General features: G+C 43.5%; 2 protein-coding genes across 3 annotated transcripts; both read right to left on the bottom strand.

Annotated features, from left to right (window-relative positions):
- Positions 1-464: 464 nt before the first annotated feature.
- On the bottom strand, positions 465-3,385 carry Tceal5 (transcription elongation factor A like 5). 2 transcript variants are annotated; one of them, XM_006995960.4, is made up of 3 exons: positions 3,233-3,385; positions 1,924-1,991; positions 465-1,322 (listed from the first exon to the last, which is right to left on the bottom strand). In XM_006995960.4, the coding sequence occupies exon 3, from the start codon at positions 1,294-1,296 to the stop codon at positions 700-702; it is 597 nt and encodes a 198-aa protein (XP_006996022.1). In that variant the 5' UTR covers positions 1,297-1,322; positions 1,924-1,991; positions 3,233-3,385; the 3' UTR covers positions 465-699. The 2 variants fall into 2 exon arrangements, with proteins under 2 accessions (XP_006996022.1, XP_042125756.1); XM_042269822.2 differs by lacking the exon at positions 3,233-3,385 and adding an exon at positions 2,982-3,085.
- A 10,421-nt stretch (positions 3,386-13,806) lies between these two features.
- On the bottom strand, positions 13,807-15,413 carry LOC102914099 (protein BEX2). Its single transcript, XM_006995961.4, has 3 exons — positions 15,258-15,413; positions 14,775-14,848; positions 13,807-14,448 (listed from the first exon to the last, which is right to left on the bottom strand). The coding sequence occupies exon 3, from the start codon at positions 14,441-14,443 to the stop codon at positions 14,057-14,059; it is 387 nt and encodes a 128-aa protein (XP_006996023.1). The 5' UTR covers positions 14,444-14,448; positions 14,775-14,848; positions 15,258-15,413; the 3' UTR covers positions 13,807-14,056.
- Positions 15,414-22,051: the final 6,638 nt, after the last annotated feature.

Below are 22,051 nucleotides of genomic sequence, written 5' to 3'. Positions count from 1 at the left end.
CTGCAAAAATTCCTCCAACGTCAAGTCCCAGAGGTAGTGTAGTTCTACCTGTGATTCTGTATTCTGACAAGAATTTTAAGAGTCTCCTTTTCCTTTACAAGCTTAATAGTTATTTTGATAGCCTAGTATGAGAGAGGGTCTCACTCTGGAGTCCTGCCTGGCCTGAGTTGTCTGTCTATAAAGACTAGGATACCCTCTAAGTCAGAGCTCTGCCTGCCTCTTCCTCTAGAGCCCTAGGTCTAAAGGAGTGTGCCACTGCACCCAGTCCTTTATTTCATCTTTTATTGCTTCTTTTATAATAAAATTAAACTCTGTTCCTAACAGAGAAGGGGTTATATGAGGAAATGAAAAATCTCAAGTCCCACCACCTTATTTCTCTTAGGTCTATGTAGTTGAGGAATTTTCCTTGTATGTAAATATTCTATGTGATGCTTTTGTTTTCAAAAATGGACTGATACTGTATGTGTGGTTCTGCAAACTGTTATCTTTATTATTTTACAGGGTACCATGACCATCTCTTCCATGCACATGGGTGAAAGTCCTGTACTAAAAGACATAGTGCTGTCTGCTGGTAACAAGAGTGACACCTAAAGGAAAATAGCACAAGGTTAAAAGCACAGAGCCTGGCAAATGCCTGCCAGGGAAAGCAGGGCTGGCAACATTTCCCATCAAAGAAACCAGGAGGAAGGGCCAAAGGCGTTAAACAAAGGGAGCATCTTCCAAGTCCTTCTGGCCCCTGCCTCCGCCCCTCACTCCCCTCACTCCCCGCTGGCCCCTGGGGACTAGCGCATCCTGTGCATCTCTGGGCATCCAGTGAAAACCTCCCACTTTCTGCCTCTTCCTCAGCTCTTCCTGCGCCCTTGTCATATCTGCACACTCCCTCATCATCTCCTCACTGCTCACATGCCTGTCCTGCAAGTCCTCCTGGGAGTTCTTGGGAGAATCGTCTGTCCCCCTGTCTGTTTTTCGTTTTGCTTTCCGGGGCACGTAATCTTCAGCAGGGCGCTTTTCTGCGGCTCGCGCCTCGCTGCCTGGCTTTGCCTGGGAATCCTGCTTGCCCTCCCCTTGGCGCTTGCCCTCCCCTTCAGACTTTCCCTGCTTTTCTGACTTGCCCTCATCTGGTTGTCCCTGCTCGGCTGGCTTTGCCCCCTCCCCTGGCTTCCCCTGGCGTGCTGGCTTCCCCTCTGCATCTGACTTGTCTTCATCTGCATTTCCTCCCGCTTCTGTCCTTCCTTCATCTTCTGCCCTTCCCTTGTTTTCTGGCTTTCCTTCATTTTCTTTGTAGAACTTTTCCATGGTGCAATTTTCTTTTGCTGCTTGTCCTAGAAGACAAAGAAAAGAATACTAAAGGTCTACAGGCCCACACAAGGTTTTAACAGTTGCTTTCCTTGATTCATAGTTCTGCCAACCCATCCTAACCCACCTTTCAGGTGGACTCTTACCCTTATATTCCTTTTCCTTTCTTCACACACTTCATACACGTTCACATGAACCAACTTGGCAGGAAATCCCAAGGGATTCTCCCTACCGTTAAAGTGATGTGCTAAGAAAGAAACGTGGAGCATAGTGGTTTCTGAACTTTGTTCTGGCTCTGCCCACAGCCGCACTGTGTAGTTTCAACTTACAAAGAACTGCAGGAATCCTGCGGGACATTTTTTCCCTCAGCCTTTCACTTGTAAGAAGTATACACAGATTTCAGAGGTGTTCTGATAGTCTCAGAGAACATGGCAAATGCCATTCTTTCTCCTCGATTCCATAGCCTCCTCTTTAGCCTCACCAGCTATAAAGGATCACATTCTCTTAGGGTTTTGCAATGTGTCTTGAAACTGCAATGAGGGGAGTTGGAGGACAGAGACAAGTACTATTCTCCCCAGCCTTCGCTCTATTTCCGGGGCTGGTGGACCACATTCCTTCTCCACTAACCTGCACTGATCCTGCAAGTCTTCCCTTTTCTTGGTTGGATTGGTGCCCACAATCACAGACCTGAAGACCTGTGGGGAGATGAAGGATTAGAAATCTGAATGACTGGCAAGCAGGACATAGAATCTTGGTCAAAACTTTCCCAATTCCTCCCTCCCACCCCATCACCCATTTCTCAGTGTTCTCTGATCTTCTTCCAGATGTCTCCCTCGACAGTTTCCCTTTTTCTAGTCCCGAGCGACAGGAGTGAATAATTACTTCCAAACCGTTTCTCTCTGTCTGAATTCCCTTCCCAAATCTACTCTCCCTTCACTGAAATGAGCAGAGTTCAGGCCTGGGAAAGGCAGAAGGCATATATTGCTTCACTCAGGTCTCTCTGTACCAGTCCCCCACCCCCACCCCCACCCCAGGGTCCCTTGACAGTGCATAGCTGGATACTTTTCTGAAAACGGAGAAGGAGGAGGGGGGCAGGGCAGACATAACCACAGCACTTCACTCACACCTTCCTCCCTCATACACCGAAAAAACAGCTTTCTACAATGAAAGGGACAATTTATTTCTAAACTCTAACATTTTGGGTCCGTAATACCTCTTTCGAACCCTTCCAATTAAGAACTTACCCCCTACCTGGGAGCTGAGCGTCACACTAAACCTCTGTTTCTCTCCTATGTAGCAACCCCCACCCTTGGTCCCCTCGGCCTTCCATTTTGGGCTCCAAAATGGTTGGGGGATGGAGAAGAGAATGGGAGAACTCAAGTCTTGGCCTGGGGCAGCCCATCTTCCTCAGCGTGGAGTCAGGGCCTGTGCCCCTCTTCTGCTACCTAAAAGGGATTAGGCCATCATCACCCCCATCCCCCGCTGTCCCCTCCCCCGCCCTCCTCCTCTATAAGGCATATGTAACTCAATCACTGTTCCGATTGCTATTCTATACCCCTGATCTCCCTCCAATGACCCCTGTCCCCGTCCCCATCCATTTCCTGCACCAAGTCGGTGAGCATCTGGAAAGGAGTATAATATCTGGTTTTGAATCAGCTCTGGTCTTAGCCTCCTGTCATTCCTACCCAGCGATCCGCAGGCAGTGAAGGATTTGTGGCTATCCCAGAGAAATGACTCCCTCTCATATTTCCTACTGCCGTTAGCCCACATTCTCCATGGATACAAGAGCTGCTACCACCAACACTCACACAATCTTCTGCGCCAAAATGAATGGGGGTGGAAAGGGGGCGGTATCTGAAAAGCAGACAGAATCCTCTGCTCCGGTAGCCTCTGTCCATTACTACCCCTCCCTCAGAAATCCCTGGCTTGTACCAACCTGCCGGGCTATAGGGCAGTTGCCCCGCTCTGTCGTTCAGTTTCAAGTCTGCCTTCCTCCACGGAGATAAGGCTCTGGTAGCTGCTGGTACCTGGAAGAGAGGGACTTCTGCATACGTCTGCTCCTAATCACGTGACAAGAACGTCACCAGTGGGCTCCGCTCCCTAGTTCCCCTCCCAAGCACCAGAAAGTGCGTCAGGAGCCAGCCTACTTTTTTCCTCACTACCCGCACCACCTTCTGTCCCTTCCCCCACAACATGAGGCCTTGTCATTCATTTTGCTACTTGCAAATCCCGGAGGTCAAATGTGGTTCCTCCAGTGGTATGAGTTTAGCCCTGTGTGGTTATTAGAGAGAGGCTGCATCTTTTCCTACCACTGCCGCCTCTTAAGATCTCAGAGGATTTTAGGAACCACTTTAAAAAACAAACCCAAATCATGTACTCCTTCAATCCACTTCCTCTCTCAGGCACCAATGTTCATTCTGCATACGGTCTACTTTACACCTGCACATAAAAGGCACGGGATGGGAAGCAAGTTGTTGAAATAGAGATTTTCTTGTCTTTTAAGTAGTTTTTTAAGATTTCATTTACTCTGCTGAACTCATAGGCACAAACCTATTTCATTTAAAATGAAGCGTTTAAAGAAAGAGGCAGAAATGAGTCTCCAACTTTTCTACTCAGAATACTTGTCCAGTTTGTAACTGAATTGAATTGGCTACATACAAAATACTTCTAACTTCTTTTCATGAGTAGCTGGTGCTGTCATGTGTTGTTTTTTAAAAATACGTATTTACTTAATGCTCCTGAAAAACTGGTAAACGATAGGTAAAATCTAATTGGACTGTGGCTCTTTCACTCACTTGGGGAAAGGAAAGAGCTATTGAACCCAGGTAGTCCAGGTTATGGGACTTGCAGAGAGTTTGTATCATCCATTCCTTGCGAAGAGAAAAGGAAGGTACCATTTCCCTCTCCCTGGCTATGTTTCAGAGCCTCTCCTCCTTTTTTCTGCATCCGGGCACTTGAACTTCAAAAAACTACATAGTAGGTGACACAGGTGGCCAATTTAATACATGCCTTTGATCCATTCCTTCCAAATTCCCACCAGGATAAGTCAGCCCCAGCAGAGAGAGGAGGAAGAGCATATCCCTCCTATCCTCCTGAAGCCTGGGGTTACCATGAAGCCTGGAAAAGTAATTGCTGCAGGGAGAGCCCGTAGACGTGTTTGCTTCCCGCGGTTACTCCCAATGCTTGGGTAGAAGCACCCTTAGACACTGCCTTCTCACTTCCGTTTTACTTGGAAGGTCCAGCTTGCAAGGTCTCTCAACTCTGCTGTCTTCACTTTCAAGGCACCCGATAAGTGCCTAGCCATCCTGCAGGGTTTCTGTCTGCAATCCATTCTCATGTTCTGGTACTTTCTGACTTGGTATCGGACATCCTGACCATACTGGTTGATCTAGGTCACGTGTTCTCAACAGACCACCCAAGATAGTAAACAAGGTGCAAATGAGTAAGACTTAGTGGAGTATATACACTTTTGTAGGGAGATCTACGCCATAGGGTTCTAAAAATAATGATGGCATGTAAGCAGGTTGACATAATGAGGAAGCAGGAGATAAGAGCTTGAGAAGAGAGGAGAAGACACTATGCATGAATGCAACAGGAGAGAGGAGAAACAACGTTCACTTATTCCTTGAGTTCAGGCATTTTCAAACTATGAAGCCCTTAAAATTATGTCTAAAATTATATACATGGGCACAAAATATATACATTTTATTTGATGTATGCATTTGCTGAGAAAAGACTCCAAAGGCCTAGGCTGAGGAGATGACTTTGTGGGTAAACATGCCTGCTGCACAAGCTTGATAACCCATTTGACTTCAATTTAATTCCAGAACAGGCATACAGAAAAGCTAAATGTGGTGTAACCAGGAACTCCTAAAGGGAGATGAGAGTCAGAGACAGGAGAATGGCCCAGAAGCCTGTGCGACAACTAGCCTTGAGCAACACTGCAGAGCAGACACAGCAAAGTGGCAGACAACTGACTTCTGAAAGTTGTCCTCTGACCTCGGCCAAGTACATCCAGATTCATCCCTGTCTCTCCTCCTATTTCACCCTCTCATAACAAATAACATTATTTCTAAAATCAGTTCCTTGTATTGTTCTTTGTAAGGGAAATACATACAATATAAAATTAATCATTATAAAATGTGTAATTCAGTAGTATATAGTACTTTCAAAAACTTGTGCAACACCTCACTTCTATTGTTATGAAATACTTTCATTAAGCCCTAAGCAACCCCTATATCACTAGGCACCATTCACAGCTCTCTCTTTTCAGTCCCTAACAATAATTAATATCTGCTTTCTGTCCCTATGGTTTAATGTAGTCTTTGTATTTCATATAAAAGAAATTATTAAATACATAGTTTTGGTCTGAATTATCTTGCTTTACATAATGTTTTTAAGGTTGATCCATATTTTAACACATATGATATTTCATTTTGTTTTATAGGTGAATAATATTTTGTTCTATATGTATACCACATTTTCTTTTATTGTTCATGTGTTAATGGTATTTGGGATTTTTCTATTTCTGAGAATACTCTAACAAAAAAAAAACTGAAGGAAGGGTTTATTTTAACTTACAATTCAAAGTATAGTCCTTCAAGGCAGGGAAATCAAGGCAGCAAGAACTTGAAACAGATGGTCACATCACATCCATGATGAAGAAACAGAGTGAAATGAATGCTTATTGCTGCTCAATTGCCTCTCCCTTTATACAGTACAGGATTCCTGTCAGGGAATAGCATCACTCACAGTGAGCAGTTCTTTCTTTCTTTCTTTCTTTCTTTCTTTCTTTCTTTCTTTCTTTCTTTCTTTCTTTCTTTCTTTCTTTCTTTCTTTCTTTCTTTCTTTCTTTTTTTTTTTTTGGTTTTTTGAGACAGGGTTTCTCTGTGTAGCTTTGCACCTTTCCTAGAACTCTCTTTGGAGACCAGGCTGCCCTTGAACTCACAGAGATCTGCCTGCCTCTGCCTCCCAAGTGCTGGGATTAAAGGTGTGTGCCACCACCACCCGGCGAGCAGTTCTTCTCATCTCAGATAAAGCATTGGAGATGTCCCACAGGACCTCATAAAACTAAAAGACGCTTCTGGGCAGCAAAGGCAATAATAACCAACCCAATGTGGAGGAAGCAGCCAGAGTGAGAGAGACTCTTTGCCAGCTATAGAGGATTAATATGCAGAATACTTGAAGAACTCAAAAAACAAAGAGTCACGAAAGACAAACGACCTGATTAGAAAAACGGGGCATGGATCTGAATGGAGAATTTGCGAAGGAAGAAGCAAAAAATGGCTAAGAAATATCTTTAAAAGTGCTCATCATCCTTAGCAACTAGAGAAATGCAAATCAAAACGATTTTGAGATTTTATCTTATCTCAATCAAAATGGCAAAAATAACAAAACCATTAACTACAAATGCTGCAGGGGATTCAGGGAAAAGAGAACCCTCATTCACTGTTGGTGGGATTTCAAAATGATACAGCCAGTATGGAATAAATATGGAGAAATCTGAAAGAGCTAAAAGTAAATCTACCATAAGACCCAGCTATACCTCACCTTGATATATGTCCAAAGGACTAGACATTCTACTCCACAGATACTTGCTCAGCCATGTACATTGCCTTTCTATTCACTATAGCCAGGAAGTGGAAGCAGCTTTAATGTCTTTCAATCAACAAGTGGATAATGAAAATGGGGTGTATATGCATGGAATACTCTTCAACTGTAAAGAAAAATGAAACCCTTAAATCAGAAGATAAATAGATGCAACTAGAAAGTATTATATTGAGTAAGATAATCTAGAGCCACAAAGAGAAATGCCACATGTTCTCTATTTGCAGTTCCTATCTCTGAATCTACAGATCTGAATATATAACCTGGAGTAACCATAGAAATCAGGAAAGGAGAAAGAATCCATTATAGAAATCTCCACCTGGTAAACATGTAGATGACAACTTAGAACTACCCATCCCTAATTTATACATCTACAATACAACCTTCAGGGGGCACTGAATAAGGCAGTGGAAAGATTATAAGAACCAGAGAGAATGAGAATGTCTGCTGAGAACTAGTGTTCTATATATAAGACAAGGAACCTGAACCCATGAAATGTCAACCCTATGGCTGCTTAAACAAGACCTGAAAAATGACACCAGTTGGCATTCCAATGTGAATGGGAGAAATCTCAAAAATCCCCACTCCTAGCTAAAGAGCCACAGTCAAAATAGCTACTGTGGTGATTTGAATAAGAATATCCCCATAGGCTCATATATTTGAATGCTTAGTCACCAGGGAGTGGCACTATTTGAAAAGATTAGAAAGATTAGGAGGTGTGGCCTTGTTGGAGGTAGTGTGTCACTGCAGATCAGGTTATAGAACTCTCAACTACTTCTCCAGCATCTTGTCTGCCATGCCTGCTGCCATGGTGATAGTGGACTAAAGCTCTGAAATTGTAAGCAAACCCCCAATTAAATGCTTTTCTTTTAAAAGATTTTCCTTGATCATGGTCTCTCTAAACAGAAAAAGAACAGTGACGAAGACAGCTAAGAGTAGGAGAATCAGTCTTCTCCAGGGACAGTCTCATGATAGGTTATTCAGTCCCAAGCAGTCAGATCTAAACACATATACATATTAGTAACATTAAAGGGACTCAGCAGATTGTATTTATAAATGTGTATGTATGTGTATGTGTGTAAGTAACTAAAATTAATTAAAGAATAAGAGGACATGAATTTGAGAGGGTGTCATAGTGGGGGGACACAGGAGGAGGAGTAAGGAGAATGATGTAAATACAGTACTCATATATGAAATTCTCAATAAATAATAAAATTTGAAAATGATACGCCTTTTTGGAAATAGTTTGCATTTTTGGATTGATCCCAGAGCCTCAGACATGCTATGCAAATGTCTACCCATGAACTTTTCAAATGGCCTAATTTCCATTTTAGTTTTTACTTTGGGCCTTGAGTTACTTAGATATATGTTAACTGTTCCTATTTTAAGATTTTAGCATTTTCCAGGGATTTATTTTGATTCCTCATTTAATTTCATTGTGCTCTGAGAACACAGTCTCAAATAACCATTTGAGTCTTATTAACTTTATTAACATTTATTGTATGACAGTGAATATGGAGTACGTTGGTAAATGTGTCATGCACATGTAAATCAGTGTTAGTGGTGGTAAGTTACATAATCATCAATAGATTATACTGGTTCATGTTTTGGAAGTCTTTTCTGTTTGCTTGTTCTGTTAATATTTTAGAGACAATGTTTAAATCTTGACTTTTGTTGGAGATTTGCTTATTTTTCATTGAACTGTGAATTTTTGCTTCATGTATTTTGAAACACTGCAATATGTATAAATTTACCACTTAAATTATGTAATGACTTCATTTATTCCTGGTCTTCTGTTCTATAATTTATCGTGCCTAATGTTCAATGATCAAAAGTTATCATTTCGTTCATTTTGTCCAGGTTTTAAATTTCAGTTAGGGAGGTAAATCTGTTGCTCCATTTTCATTGATGTTATCTCATTTTCATAAAGGTAGCTTAATGTTTGAATGATAGTTAATGATGAAAGCTTTATTTCACTTGTACCGAGTGTATTTTTAGGTTGTTTGTGTCCACTTTCTGCTCTAAACTAGAAAGTTCATTCGGCAACACTTTCTGGGGTTAAACACTCACCTTGTATTCATCTAGAATTTTCCTCAGTCATTTGCAAATTTTAAGAAAAATAATTTTATTAAAATATAATGAGTGGAGGTGAGCAAAAGACACTCATGGGACAGCATGGATCCTCACAGTCTGGGCTGCTTGAAGTCATCTACAGGCCCACCTGATGCCATGCGGCTAAGTGAGAGAAAAATATCCACAGGGCAGCCTGAGTCCTCTTTGTCCTGGCTGCCTGAAGGATTCCTTGGGCTGACCAGGTGCACTGGGAGGGTAGGTGTCATTATGATGAGCAAGTGTATGGTGGAGAAATGGGAGAAAAAGAGGCAGAATGAATGGTTCATGTGCTATGGTAAGAGGCAGATCTGAAGAGGCGAGGGTGGTGAGGAATTGGCTAATATTAGTGGCCTGCTTGCCATCCAGGACCAGGGTGGTTTCCTGGCCTGGGATGCTGCCTAGGGCAATGTCTGGGTCCATGATTCTGCAGCAGCCAGGGTCTGTGTTGATGTCCATGACCCATGTGATCATTTTGGTGTCAGAAGGCCATGCCACTACCAGGGCCATATTGATCTAAGTACTATTACTGGGAGGATTGGGGAGGGCAGGGGGGTGGGGCATGTCTGGGTTCATGGTCCCACAGCAGCCAGGTTCTGTGTTGATGTCCATGGCTTCAGAAACTGCTGAAGGTCATGTGGATGACCGGGGTCTGGTCAAACACCTGAGTCTATGCTGGTGTCCGAGGTCCATGCTGCTACCAGGGCCATGCTAATCAGAAATGCCTGTGCTGCCTAGACCCTGGCATCTGTGTGGTCTTTGAAGGCTGTGTTATACTCAGGGCCTGGGCCACCACCTGAGGCCAGGTGGGGATCTGAGGGTCATGTTACAGCCAGGGTCATACAAATCTGAGTGGTCTGTGCTGCCACAAGGTGCCATGGTGACATCTGAAGCCAGGCTGTAGCTGGAGGCCATGTCTGGGTCTGTGACTCTACAGCAGTTAGGGTCTGTATAGATATCTGTGGCTCCTGATACCATCAAAGGCCATGCCAATGCCATCTGGGGCCATGTTGGTGTCAGAGGGCCACACTGCCACTGAAGCCATGCAGATATGAGTTGGCTACACTGCCATCTGGGCCCATAGTGACATCAGAGCCCAGGCTGCTGCTGAGGACTATGTCTAGGTCCATGGTTCTACCACATCTGGAGTCTGAGGTGATGTCTGTGGCCCATGGTGCCACCAAAGACCACACAGATGCCAGGGTCTAGGCTGCATCCTTTGGCCATGTTAATGTCCAAGGGCCATGCTGCTACTGGGGTCCATGTTGATCTGAATGACCTCTGGTGCCACCTAGGGCCAGGGAGTTTTCCGGACCAGGACTACTGCCAAGGGCCATGTCTGGGTCCATGGCTCTGTCGCAGCCATGGTCTGTGTTAACATCCATGGCTCCTGATTACCCTGATTACATGCTAATGCCAGGCAGGGATCTGGGCTACCACCTGGGACCATGTTGGTATCCAAGGCCCACTCTGCCACCACGGCCATACTGATCTGGGTGGCCTATGCTGCCCCTGGGGCCATAGTGACGTACAGGCACAAAATGCTGCCAAGGGCCATGCCCTGAGTCCTTGATCCTACTGCAACTGAGGTCTGTGATGATGTCCATGGTCGGTGTTGCTACAGGGGGCTATAGGAACCATGCATATTAGAATCCAAAGGCCACGCTGAGCAGGTCCTACCCCTCACTGGCCCTGCCCCTCAATGGTCATTGCAGCAGGAGAGCTGCCCCACCCCTCACCATGGGTTTGGGAGAGCTAGTCCCAATGGCATGGGCCTAGGAGAGCTGGCTCTGATGGGAGTGGTCCCAGTGGTTCAGACCAACCAGCTCAGCTACCATCCAAACCCACATCCTGGGCCTTGGGTTGGCCCACCCTAACATCTACAATACCTATTATTTGCTGGAGTTCATGAAGGGACTGGTCTTACTAAATAATAACCCCGAGATCTCCATGAGTTGGAGCAACAGCAGGATATCTGAGAGGAGTATTGGTGAGGGTCCAGTGATGATGGTGTGCCAGAGGCCTTGAACTCATTGCAAGGACTCATTGCAATGAACATTTGCATATGGGGCTGATTGGACAAAAGGGTGTAACTGTGTGACACACCACAGCTCCCGATGCCACTAGGATGAGTGAAGAGATGTTAGAAAGATGGAGGATCGAGGTGTTTTTGTTTGTTTTGTTTTGTTTTTAATTGGTAGTTTTGGAGGAGTTTTTTTGGGGGGGAGGATGCTGCAGAAGTGAGGGAAAGATATGGAGGAACTGGGAGGTGAGTGGGATTGGGGTGCATGATGTGAAATTCTCAAAGAATCAATAAAGAATTATGTTAGACAAGAAAAAGAAAAATATATAATGAGTGATTGTCTGCATTACGTTCTGTTAGATTTTTAGAAATATGCAAGCATCTATATTGTATACTGATTATTTTTAATACCACTAAATTGATATAATCAGTTTTTTCATGTATCTCATTAGTAATTACTGGATACCTATGATAGGCTAAGCCTCAATGACCCAGTTCACTCATACATATATAAAGCCTCCTTTTTGCCATTAAAATATGCTTTTAGCCAAATATGGCTGCTCATGCCTGTAATCCTAGAACTCAGGAGGCTGAGATAGGAGGATCATTGTGAGTTCCTCTTGAGTCTGGGTTACATAGTGAGACCCTGTCTTAGACACATTCTTTATTTTAACTGCTGTCTTCATGAATTTGCCTTTTATTTCAAGTGCCTGTGAGAGGCTAGGACACTTTGGAATTAAGCATATGGTTCATACTTCGTTTGTTACCTTTCATGATGGACATTTTCACCTGTCAACTTCCCTTCATTTTCCTAAGTGCAACTGTTATGTTATAGTCTAAGGCAGAGGATGACAACCATTGTATGTCATGACCAGGTGACAGTCTTTGACGAGCTCCACTATTTTACAACTCAATATTGCCACTGTAATATAAAAACAGCCATAAACAATGTGTAAATGAATTAGTATTTGGTGCTCCAATAAAATTTTATAAGCACCAAATTAAAATTCCATAATTTTGTGTTACAAAATATTTTTTCAACCATCCTTACAGTTTCCCAAATAAACAGTGGGCCAGATTTGGTCATGAGTTATTTACTAACATGTTCCAGAAACCTACACTTTGTTTATTTTTTTTACAAAACACTGGCATACCTGGTATGTGCAAGACTGTGGGTTCACCACCCAGAACCACAAAATAAAATCAATTTTCATAAATAAAATGTACTTTTTTCGTGTCATTAAAACCCTGATACACTGACATGATCTTCTGACGTTCAAGGCATCACAGAACAAGATTCTGTCCATTCCTAAGTTTCAGGTTAATGTGGGCTCTTCTGAGCAACCGTCTCAGACTCAGTGAGCTGTTGTCTCGTACAGTTTTCGTAATCCGCTCAACTAAAGAGATAACTACCCCGGATAAATGATCTTTATAAAAAAGATAAACAGGAAGGAATCTAGTTGTGCTTGTAGAACAGGATTCGGTACAACGGGCATTCCAGAGAAGTCAGTGAGAATCTCTTACTTCAGGGATTTTTGCTATCTGCAGGGGTCTGGTGTAGAACTGCAGTCTAGTACATAGACTCTAGGGGAAAGGATGAGGATGGGGCACAGTAAAGAAGTATGCACCTATCCTTTGTCCCACGGGACCTGTGAGTAGAGACCTCATCTTACAAACACCCCCTAATAACGGAAGACATTTCAGGGTTCAGTTATGCACATGCCAAGAGAATGAAAACTCTGAAAAAGCTAAAAAACATTACCTCATCTAGTTCTTACAGCAGCCCTGAGGTGATTATTATTTTCACCTTACTGATAAGCATAAGGATAGATATTAAATATTTATTATATTTCCCAATAACAGATGCCAGATGGTAAACTAAATCTGAGATTATATCATAAGTCTCAAAAATTCTCACATTTTATAAGGTTATTAAAAAAGACAATTTTATTTTTAATTTTATCTGCACATATGTGCCTAGTGCCCAGAAGTCATCAGATTCCCTGCGACTGGAGTTACATTTGGTTGTAAGCTACCCTGTGAGTGCTGGGAATTAGAGCTGGGTTCTCTGGAAGAACAGCCAGTGCTCTTAAGAGCTAAGCAATCTCTCAAGCCATCAAATTCTTCGTTAAGTAATATGTGTTCTATTTTGAAAAATGAAGAAATATAATGAAAATTGTTTTCAGTTCTTCCAGTGATCAACATTACTTACTCCATTTATGTGACTGTTTGTACTCTTTTTTAATTTTATTTTTCTTTATTAAGAAATTTTCTACTCACTCCTCATGCTATCCACAGACCCACCTCCTCCCTCCTCCCACCCCCAGCCCTCTTTCCCAAGCCACCCCGCATCCCCACATCCCCCAAACCGAGGTCTCCCGTGGGGAGTCAGCAGAGCCCAGCTCACTGAGCCTAGGCAGATCCAAGCCACTTCCCACTGCACCAAGGCTGTGCAAGGTATCATACCACAGGCACTGGGCTCCAGAAGCCTGCCCATGCACCAGGGACAGATCCCAAGCCCCCTGCCTGAGTGTCCCCAAATAGTTCGAGCCAAACAACCGTCTTCCCATCTTCCGTATCCAGAAGGCCTAGTCCAGTCCCATGGGGGCTCCATAGCCACCAGTCCACAGTTCATGGGCTTCCACTAGTGTGGCCAGTCATCTCTGCACATCTTCCCATCATGATCTCGACGTCCCTCGCCTGCAGAATCCCTCCTCTCTCTCATCAATTGTACTCTTATATAAAGAAAAAAGAAGTAAAAGTGCAGAGAATGCCTTTTTCATCTGCTTTATTGGCTTCACAATAGGTAATGAGCATCTTTCCATGCAATTGATAAATTCTGCTAACAAAAGGATTACAGACTGAGTCAACAAGTTGAAACACAAGTTTCAATTAGAAGCTGGCAACAAGAAGAGATCCACACGAAAGAAGTAACCTCAAAGTTTTTACAACAGTGCATCACAAACATGTACGTTTTAGAAGCAGGGGTCCCCATATTCTCTTCAGAGAGAACTTCAGGATTCAGGGCATAAGGCAAAACTCATCGTGGTGGTCGTGGTGGGGCGGGTCAGTGCTAACCGCCCTCAGACTATGGCTCAGCTGCCTTTCCCTCAACTTCTCCATGAGCTGCCTCACATCCTCCCCAAACCTCTCCACGTTCTCCTGTCTCACCCTTGCCTGGGGCTCTCCAACCCTATACAGCAGGTCCCATCTATAGTGGGCAATGGGCGGCCTGACTCGGAAGCGTCTGCGACTCCCTCTAGGCACGCTGTATTCGCCTGTTTCCAAAGGCAGGGCCGCGGGCGGCTCCCTTTTGTTAGCCTCTTGTGGCTTTTCTTCCTTCTCCTCCTTCTCCTGATGGTCATTTTCCATGTTGAGATTTTTTACTTCTTGATCTTTGGACTCCATTATTCCTAAGAAACAAGAGAAGGAAAAGGTATCTTGGTGGACTAATCAGCAACGAGGATGGAGTACCTACTATGCACCTTTCAAAATTCATTTTCCCACCCAAGAGGCCCCCATGCTCTCTAGGGGGCCCAATTCCAGCCCGCCTCTCCCCAAAGTCCACCGTTTTTCCTCAGATCCATCTCCAAGGTAGCTGCGTCATTAAAATGGAAGAACAGGATGGGAGAGAAGGAGAGCGTAGAAGGGGGTTAAGTTGGGCCCTGGGATGTGGGCCTCGGCTTTGCATTCGTTCCCTTGTCCCCTGTCCGGCCTCCAGCCCCGCGCCAGCACCCACCTGGGCCTCTCCTGGCCTTCTCCCCTCCGGCGATGCTCACCACCAGGTGCGCTGAGGAGCCCGACTCCTGGGACCTGCGAACCAACCGGGCAGGAGGGTGCTGGGTGGATGGGATGGGTGGATGGGATGGGGAGACGGAGGGGGGACGGAGAGAAGGGGGGGGGAGGACCTGCGGCGCTGCCTTGGGCGCCCCCGCCCCCGCCCGGCTCCTCCCGCCCCCACGGCCGCCCCCGCCCCGCCGACCACCCCTGGGCAGCCGAGCTGCAGGGGAGCTGGGGGCTGGGGGCGGCTGTCGCGGGGCGGGGCGCGCGCTCCCACTCCCCGAGGGTCCCCGCCTGCGCCCGCCCCGGGCCGGCCGCCCCGCCGCCGCCGCGCACACTGGGACGGCCACCTGCTGCCTCGGCCTGCGCGGCGGGCGACAGCGGGACGGGGGCCGCCCTCACCCCCGACGGGCTCCGCAGACCCGGGCCGCCGCCCCCTCACCCGCTCCGCTCCCGCTCTCCGCGCTGCCCGGGCCGCGCGCTCTGCGCCACCGCGAACAGGTGCCTCGGCCAGGGATGGGGACGGCGGGCCGGAGGGCGCGAGCCAGGGCAGGTCCAGAGCCCCGGAGAGGGGTGTGAGCCTGCGTGGTGGGCTAGTCACGTGAGGCTGCGTCACAGACAGAGCCCCGCCCCCGGCCCCGGCCCCTCCTCTGCCCCGAGTCTCTGGCCAGGCCGAGTCCAGGCCCCCTCCTCACCTCAGGGTCACTGTGACATCTCCAGGCTGGGCCCTGTCACTCTGGGCCCTGAGCATGTGCCTGTCTGAAGGAGAGGGGCAGTGTGTTCCCAGGGGGCTCTTAGCCATTGCCACTGTTCGGGGGGACTGAGTTTCCCTCTCCCTCTGCTCCAAGGTTGCCCCTCCTTCCTCCTGCTGTCCCCTCAGCTACCAAAGTCGTCCATTTTCGCTTCACGAAAATGTGAGACGAAGTTAGCCAAGAAAGAAGCTTATGTAGATTGTTTTCTTTTCTTTTCTTTTTAGGTTTTTTTGAGACAGGTTTTCTCTGTGTAGCCCTAGCTGTCCTGGAACTTGCTCTGTAGACCAGGCTGGCCTCAAACTCAGAGATCCACCTGCCTCTGCCTCCCGAGTGCTGGGATTAAAGGCCACCGCCTGGCTAATCTTTTAAAAAAAAAATCCTAATGTGTTTTTGCACTGTTCTTTTGGTGATAAACGAAAAGCATGCATCTTTTTTTATTAAGATTTTTTTTTATTCATTTTACATACCAAGCACGGATCCCCCTCATCCCTCCTCTTTTCTTTGTAATGATGGTAATGAGGAAGAGGCGGCTATCAATTTGAGAGTGAAGGGAGCATGGTGGAGTTGGAGAGAAGGCACTTGGGAAGGGAAATTGGTGCAATTATATCTAAATTAAAATTTAAAAAGAAAAGGCAGGGAAACATGTCTCTTGCCTGTAAAAACCTAGCATTGGGAGAACTGAGGCAGGAGGATCTCTAGTTTAACACTGGTTTAGGCTGAGGAGATCCTGTCTCATTTCAGAAAGAAAAAAAGAAATCATAGTCTTATTTGAAAAACAGGATTAAATTTGGGAAAAAACCCCAACCATCTGTCTCTTCTGCTAAGTCATTATATAAATATAGACTCTACAGGCTGCAGCTGCTGTTTTTGGACCTTGGAAAAGGACAGGGCAGCTGATGGCTCCCCTTGTGAGGGGCCCCTAGACATGCGAGGCATTTTCATGAGGTGTGCCAGAATATAGTGTGCTATGAAACCTTGTGAGAGATTCAGAATGGAAAGAATCCAACAAGTCTCTTTCAGGAGTTTCTGCTTCCAATGGTTCATATGTGTTTGCAAGTCAATGAGCATATATTTAAATAATCTTAACTTATATACAGTAAATCTATTTCAGGACAAGCTTTGGGAGCTGAAGAGGACAGCAGGAGGGAGGAGAGGCATCCTGGGAGCTGAGGACAGGGGAAGGCAATCCCCCTAGATAATTGGGAATTCAGTGGAAGACGGTTTCAGATACATGATTACCATACAAAATACACTTGCATTTTATATGCTGGTGATGAGCAATTGAAAATTGAAATGTAAAAGTATCATTTGTATGTTTGATGAGCTTTAAATGTGAAATGTTTAGAAGTAAGCTGTATACTAAAACTGGAAAACCGTGATGAAAGGGACTAAAGACCAAAACAAATGTAAACGTATATAACGAAAATTTTTTCTGAAATTCAATACTCCAAATTCATCTACACATTTAGTTTAATCAAACCCCCAATACCAGCAGTTGTTCTTTTATAAACTGCAAACTTACACATAACATTTATGTAGAAAAACCAAGGACCTAGAATAAACTAATTTTGAGGGAAAACATCTGGAGAATTCATAACCATGATTTCAAGGTTTAGGTTGTCTCAGTGAAGGAGTGTGGTAGCACTGGAGTATTACTAAAGGAGTGTTCCAGTTACTTGTAACAAAATTGAGTCCAGCAATAGACTTATGCATATCCTGCCAATTCATTTCTTTACAAAGGTATCAGGATAATCCACTGGGCAAAGTATATTCTTCAACAGTATACTTTGGTCTGGAAACGAATGGGCATTCTTCCAGGAAGAAAAGAGACCTTTTTTTCTTTTCCTCCTTTTTATTTATTTGTTGTGTCTTTCACATCACACATCTCCATCCCATTCATTTCCCCATCCCTTCGTATCCACCCTCTGACCTTTCACCCCCTCCCCCCAAAATAAAATAAAATTTAAGAAAAGAAAAAAGAGGAGAAAAATCGCTCATGTGTAAGCTGTGGTGTGACCCAGTGAGTCACACAGTAAACCCTCTATCCACACATCTTTACTTGCAAGTGTTCATTGCAGAGAGTCACGGGTCTGGTCAGAGGCCTCTACTACACTGCTACAGTATGGATGCTGGCCCCTCACTGGGGCTCCTCTTGGCTCTCCTGCTGTTGCCCTGTGCAGTGGAGATCCTGCAGCTTTGGGTCTGCAGGACCAGCACTTTCACGTGCTCCAGCAGATCACAGATGGGGTGGATGTTGGGGTGGACCAACTCATAGCCCTGGCTCTGGGCCTGGGTAGCTGCGGGGTTGGTCAGCCCTCCAGCTCTCCCCTGTCCTCACCACCAGGTGAGCTCTCCTGCGTTGTCCTGGAGCGTTTCACCCATTCCAGCAATGAACAAGGGAATGCCTCAGGGTCAGATCTCCCACACCGACACCTTAAGGGTCAGCTCTACTGTGTTGCCCAGGCATGGCATAGGAACCACTCTCCCGAGTGCTGCAGCTAATGAGGGGTAGGGACAGCTCTCCCAAAGAGCCCTTTTCTTTTACCTTTACTTACACAAATTAGTTCAAAGCACTCCATAGGCCTCAGTGTAAAAACTCAAATTACAAAACTTTCAAAGTAAAATATAAAAACACTACAATCTTAGGAACGAAAGATTCCTTAGATGGAACACAAATAACAACTCATAAATTTAGAAAAAAGGAAGTAATTGGAGTTATCAAATTTAAAACATTGCCTTTGTTTGTTTGTTTTTCAAGACAAGAATTATCTGTGTAGTTCTGGTTGTCCTGGAACTCACTTGGTAGACCAGGTTGGCTACTAACTCAGAGCCTCTGCCTCCGAAGTGCTGGGAATAAAGGTGTGTGCCACCACCGTCTGACTAAAACATTGCCCTTTAAAAACATAGTTTAAAAATTGAAATGGAGGAATTAGGGATATCAGTCACTTGGGAAAGCTTGTGAACCTGAGTTTGAATCCTTAGCATCCATGTAAAAAGTCAGCTGGGTAATATGTGCCTGTAATCCCAGCACTGGGGTGATGGACACAATAGGATCTCTTGGTAACCAGCTAGTCTAGCCAAATCAGCAAGTTCTAGGTTCATTAAATACAATTCTTTTTTTTTTTTTTTTTGAGCTGAGGATCGAACCTAGGGCCTTGTGCTTGCTAGGCAAGCACTCTACCACTGAGCTAAATCCCCAACTAAATACAATTCTCTCTCTCTCTCTCTCTCTCTCTCTCTCTCTCTCTCTATATATATATATATATATATATATATATATATATAAACAAAGGTGGAGAGAGGGAGAGATTGAGGTTGACCCCTGACCTACTTTTGACTTCCACACATACACTCAAGCATGTTGCACCCCATCCACATGTGCACACACACACACACACACACACACACACACACACACACACACACGCTATGAAATGGAGGCTTAGGAATAAAGTTCCATGTTAGCACTCATTGAGCACACATGAGGCCCTCTGTTCAATTTCCAGCCCTGGAGAAAAATCAAATTTAAATTCAAATATTAAAAGGATCAGTGGAAAGGTCAAGTGTCAAGTGTGGTAGTGTGGTGATAAGCACATGTAGTACTTGCTTCTTGAGGAACTGATCGCTTGAGCCCTTAAGTTTGAGGACAGCCTGGGAATTACAGCAAAATCCTGACTCAGCAAACAGTCAAACAAATAAACAAGCAACCTAGTTTGAAACAAGCAGATACAATTCATGTATTTGTAGCCAATATAAAGAACTCCTGAGACTCAAATTCAGAAGGCAATAGTACAGTGAAAACAATATTAAAAACCAAAATGATCAAAAAAAATTCAAGTACAAATCCAAATGAACTCATTGGAATGGTAAAGGTAAGATAGCCAACAGTCCCTACTTCTTCTTGGATGGAGGAAAAGAACACTCATTTGTTGCTGGTGAGAAGTTAAACCACTTTTCAGGATTTTTTTTTTGCAATTTCATGAAAAGTTAAACTTACATATACCATATTTTCCCAGAAAGTCAACTTTTAGAAATCTTCCCAGCAAAATACAAAAATGACTTTGCAAATTTTGGCATGGGAATGTTCATAGCAACATCACTTATGATAGCTACAAAGTGGATAAAAACATAATTATTGATAAAGGACTGAAGAAAGCAAATCTGATGTATCCATGAATTTTAACATGACTAATCAAAGGGAAGAACAAGTTATTGGTACAAGCAGTGACAGATGAATTTGAAAAGATAGGCTTACAGAAATCTGTCAGATTCAGAGGAGTACATTCGGGATGATTCCATTCCATGACTTCTAGAATAAGCAAAAGTAACATACACATTATAAACTGGACCATTTTTATCTGACTTGAAAGTTGCTGTCTTTCTGACTGTAAAGGTGCACAGCATAACTTATTCAGCAGAAGAAAATATTCTATATCTTGATACTCATTTATCTGCTGATAAATACGTTAAAATATTGAATTCTACAGTTTAACTATGAGTATCTTGGGTTGAAGATGTAGGTCAATTGTAAGGAGCATGCCTATCATGCCCGAGGCCCCAGGTTTCATCACCAAAACTATAAAAATGCCATGCAGCAAGGTGGTGGTGGCACATGCCTTTAATCCCAGCACTCAGGAGGCTGAGGCATATGAATCTCTGTGTGTCTGAGGTCAGCTTGGCCTACAGATTGAGCTCCAGGACAGCCAAGGCTACACAGAGAAACCTGGTCTCCAAAAAGAAACAAAAAAATGTGTACTTTTTATTGTTTGTAAATTATAGCTCAATAAAGTTCATTAAAATAAAAAGCTAAAAATAATTCTAATTGAATATATGCAATACCTCTGGTCTGAAATCATAAAATAATTTTGATATTCATTGAACAGAAACTAAAACATTATTATGATTATTAATCAGAATACTCAATATTTTGAAGGTTTCAATTATATCCAAATTGATTTTTGTAAGTGTAATTCACATAAAAATCTCAAGAGGGCACTTTTCTTCATATCCAGAATCAAGTCATATATATGAAAATAGAGAGCAAAATATCAAGACAATCTTGAAGACTAAGAAGAATCAAGAGTTCTACTACCAGATATCAAAATATAGCATAACACTACTATATTGGGCATAGCTAATATAATATTACAATATTAATATTGACATCCTAATATATTGTCACAAAGATTAAAATGTGTGTATATGTAAATTTTATAGACCTGAAAAACACACCTATATATTCAGTCACTTGGTATTTAATGAATGTTATATACTGTGAGGGAGGGAAAGAGTTTCTTTTTAAAAGGTATTAGACCAATTAGATGTCCCTATGAGAAAAAACATGCACATTGATCCCATCTTAAATAACACACACAAAACCACTGGATCTAGAAATATAGCTCAGGTGACAGAGTCACCTACCAAGCCCTGCATTACAACCCCATCACCACATAAAAGCAGGCAGGGGAGCAGAGTCTTAGGATACCAGCACTTAGGAGGTTGGGACAGAAAGCATGTTCAAGGGCATCCTCCATGACGGATAGCATTCATGGACCACCTGAGTGGCCTGAGACCATGTCTCAAACAAAAACAAAGAAAGGAAAAAATTAATAAGGGCAACAACAAATCCTCTGAATCTAAAATGGAAAGGTAGACCTGTAATTCTAATGATTCACATTTGAATGGAGTTTGCCTTTGAAATTTTTGGAGTAACTAGTTTTGTTAAAGGGTTCACAAACTAGGATGGAAATCATTATAAATCAATCACATTTCATTAATGCTATGATATTTCTGTTCATAAAATAATTCCATTAAAACTGCTAGAAAACAAGTTACAAACTGAAAAATATATTTCCAGCATATATATCTGACAAATGACTAATTCACATTGTATAAGGAATCTTTAGACATGAGGTGCTGAGGGTATAGCCCACCATGCACAATACCTTGGGTTCCATCCTCAGCACTACAGAAAGAAAGAAAGAAAGAAAGAAAGAAAGAAAGAAAGAAAGAAAGAAAGAAAGAAAGAAAGAAAGAAAGAAAGAAAGAAAGAAAGAAAGAAAGAAAGAGAAAAGAAAGAGACACACAGAGAGAGGTAGGGAGGAAGGAAGGAAGGAAGAAATTTAGCAAATTAATAAGGAAAAGAATAAATCTACCACTCTACCCAGAAAATGTTGACAAATATCATAAAACAGAAAACAACTTACTTCACAGAATAAAAATATCTAAATGGCCAATAATTTGTTAAACTAAAGTCAATTTCATTAGTTGGTGAGAAATGCAAATTATAGACAAAATATGATAGCAGTAAACACTCCTCAGTGTCTGAAATAAAGACAAAAAGCAGTATTTTACAAGGATGTTGTACAACTAGAATTATCATCACCAGTTTGGCAAACCATATGACAGAATGTATTAAAAGCAAATACATACATAGTCTATGATCCAGCAATTTATTCTAGGTATATTATAATAAAAATATGAG

Source organism: Peromyscus maniculatus, chromosome X, assembly GCF_049852395.1.
Source record: "Peromyscus maniculatus bairdii isolate BWxNUB_F1_BW_parent chromosome X, HU_Pman_BW_mat_3.1, whole genome shotgun sequence".
Taxonomy (NCBI): Eukaryota; Metazoa; Chordata; class Mammalia; order Rodentia; family Cricetidae; genus Peromyscus; species Peromyscus maniculatus.
The sequence above is the reverse complement of the archived record's forward strand: the minus strand, read 5'-3'. Positions and strand labels throughout refer to the sequence as shown.

Coding starts and splice junctions, on each gene's coding strand:
- LOC102914099 (XM_006995961.4), bottom strand. CDS start 14,443: ATGGAGTCCAAAGATCAAGAAGTAAAAAATCTCAACATGGAAAATGAC.
- Tceal5 (XM_006995960.4), bottom strand. CDS start 1,296: ATGGAAAAGTTCTACAAAGAAAATGAAGGAAAGCCAGAAAACAAGGGA.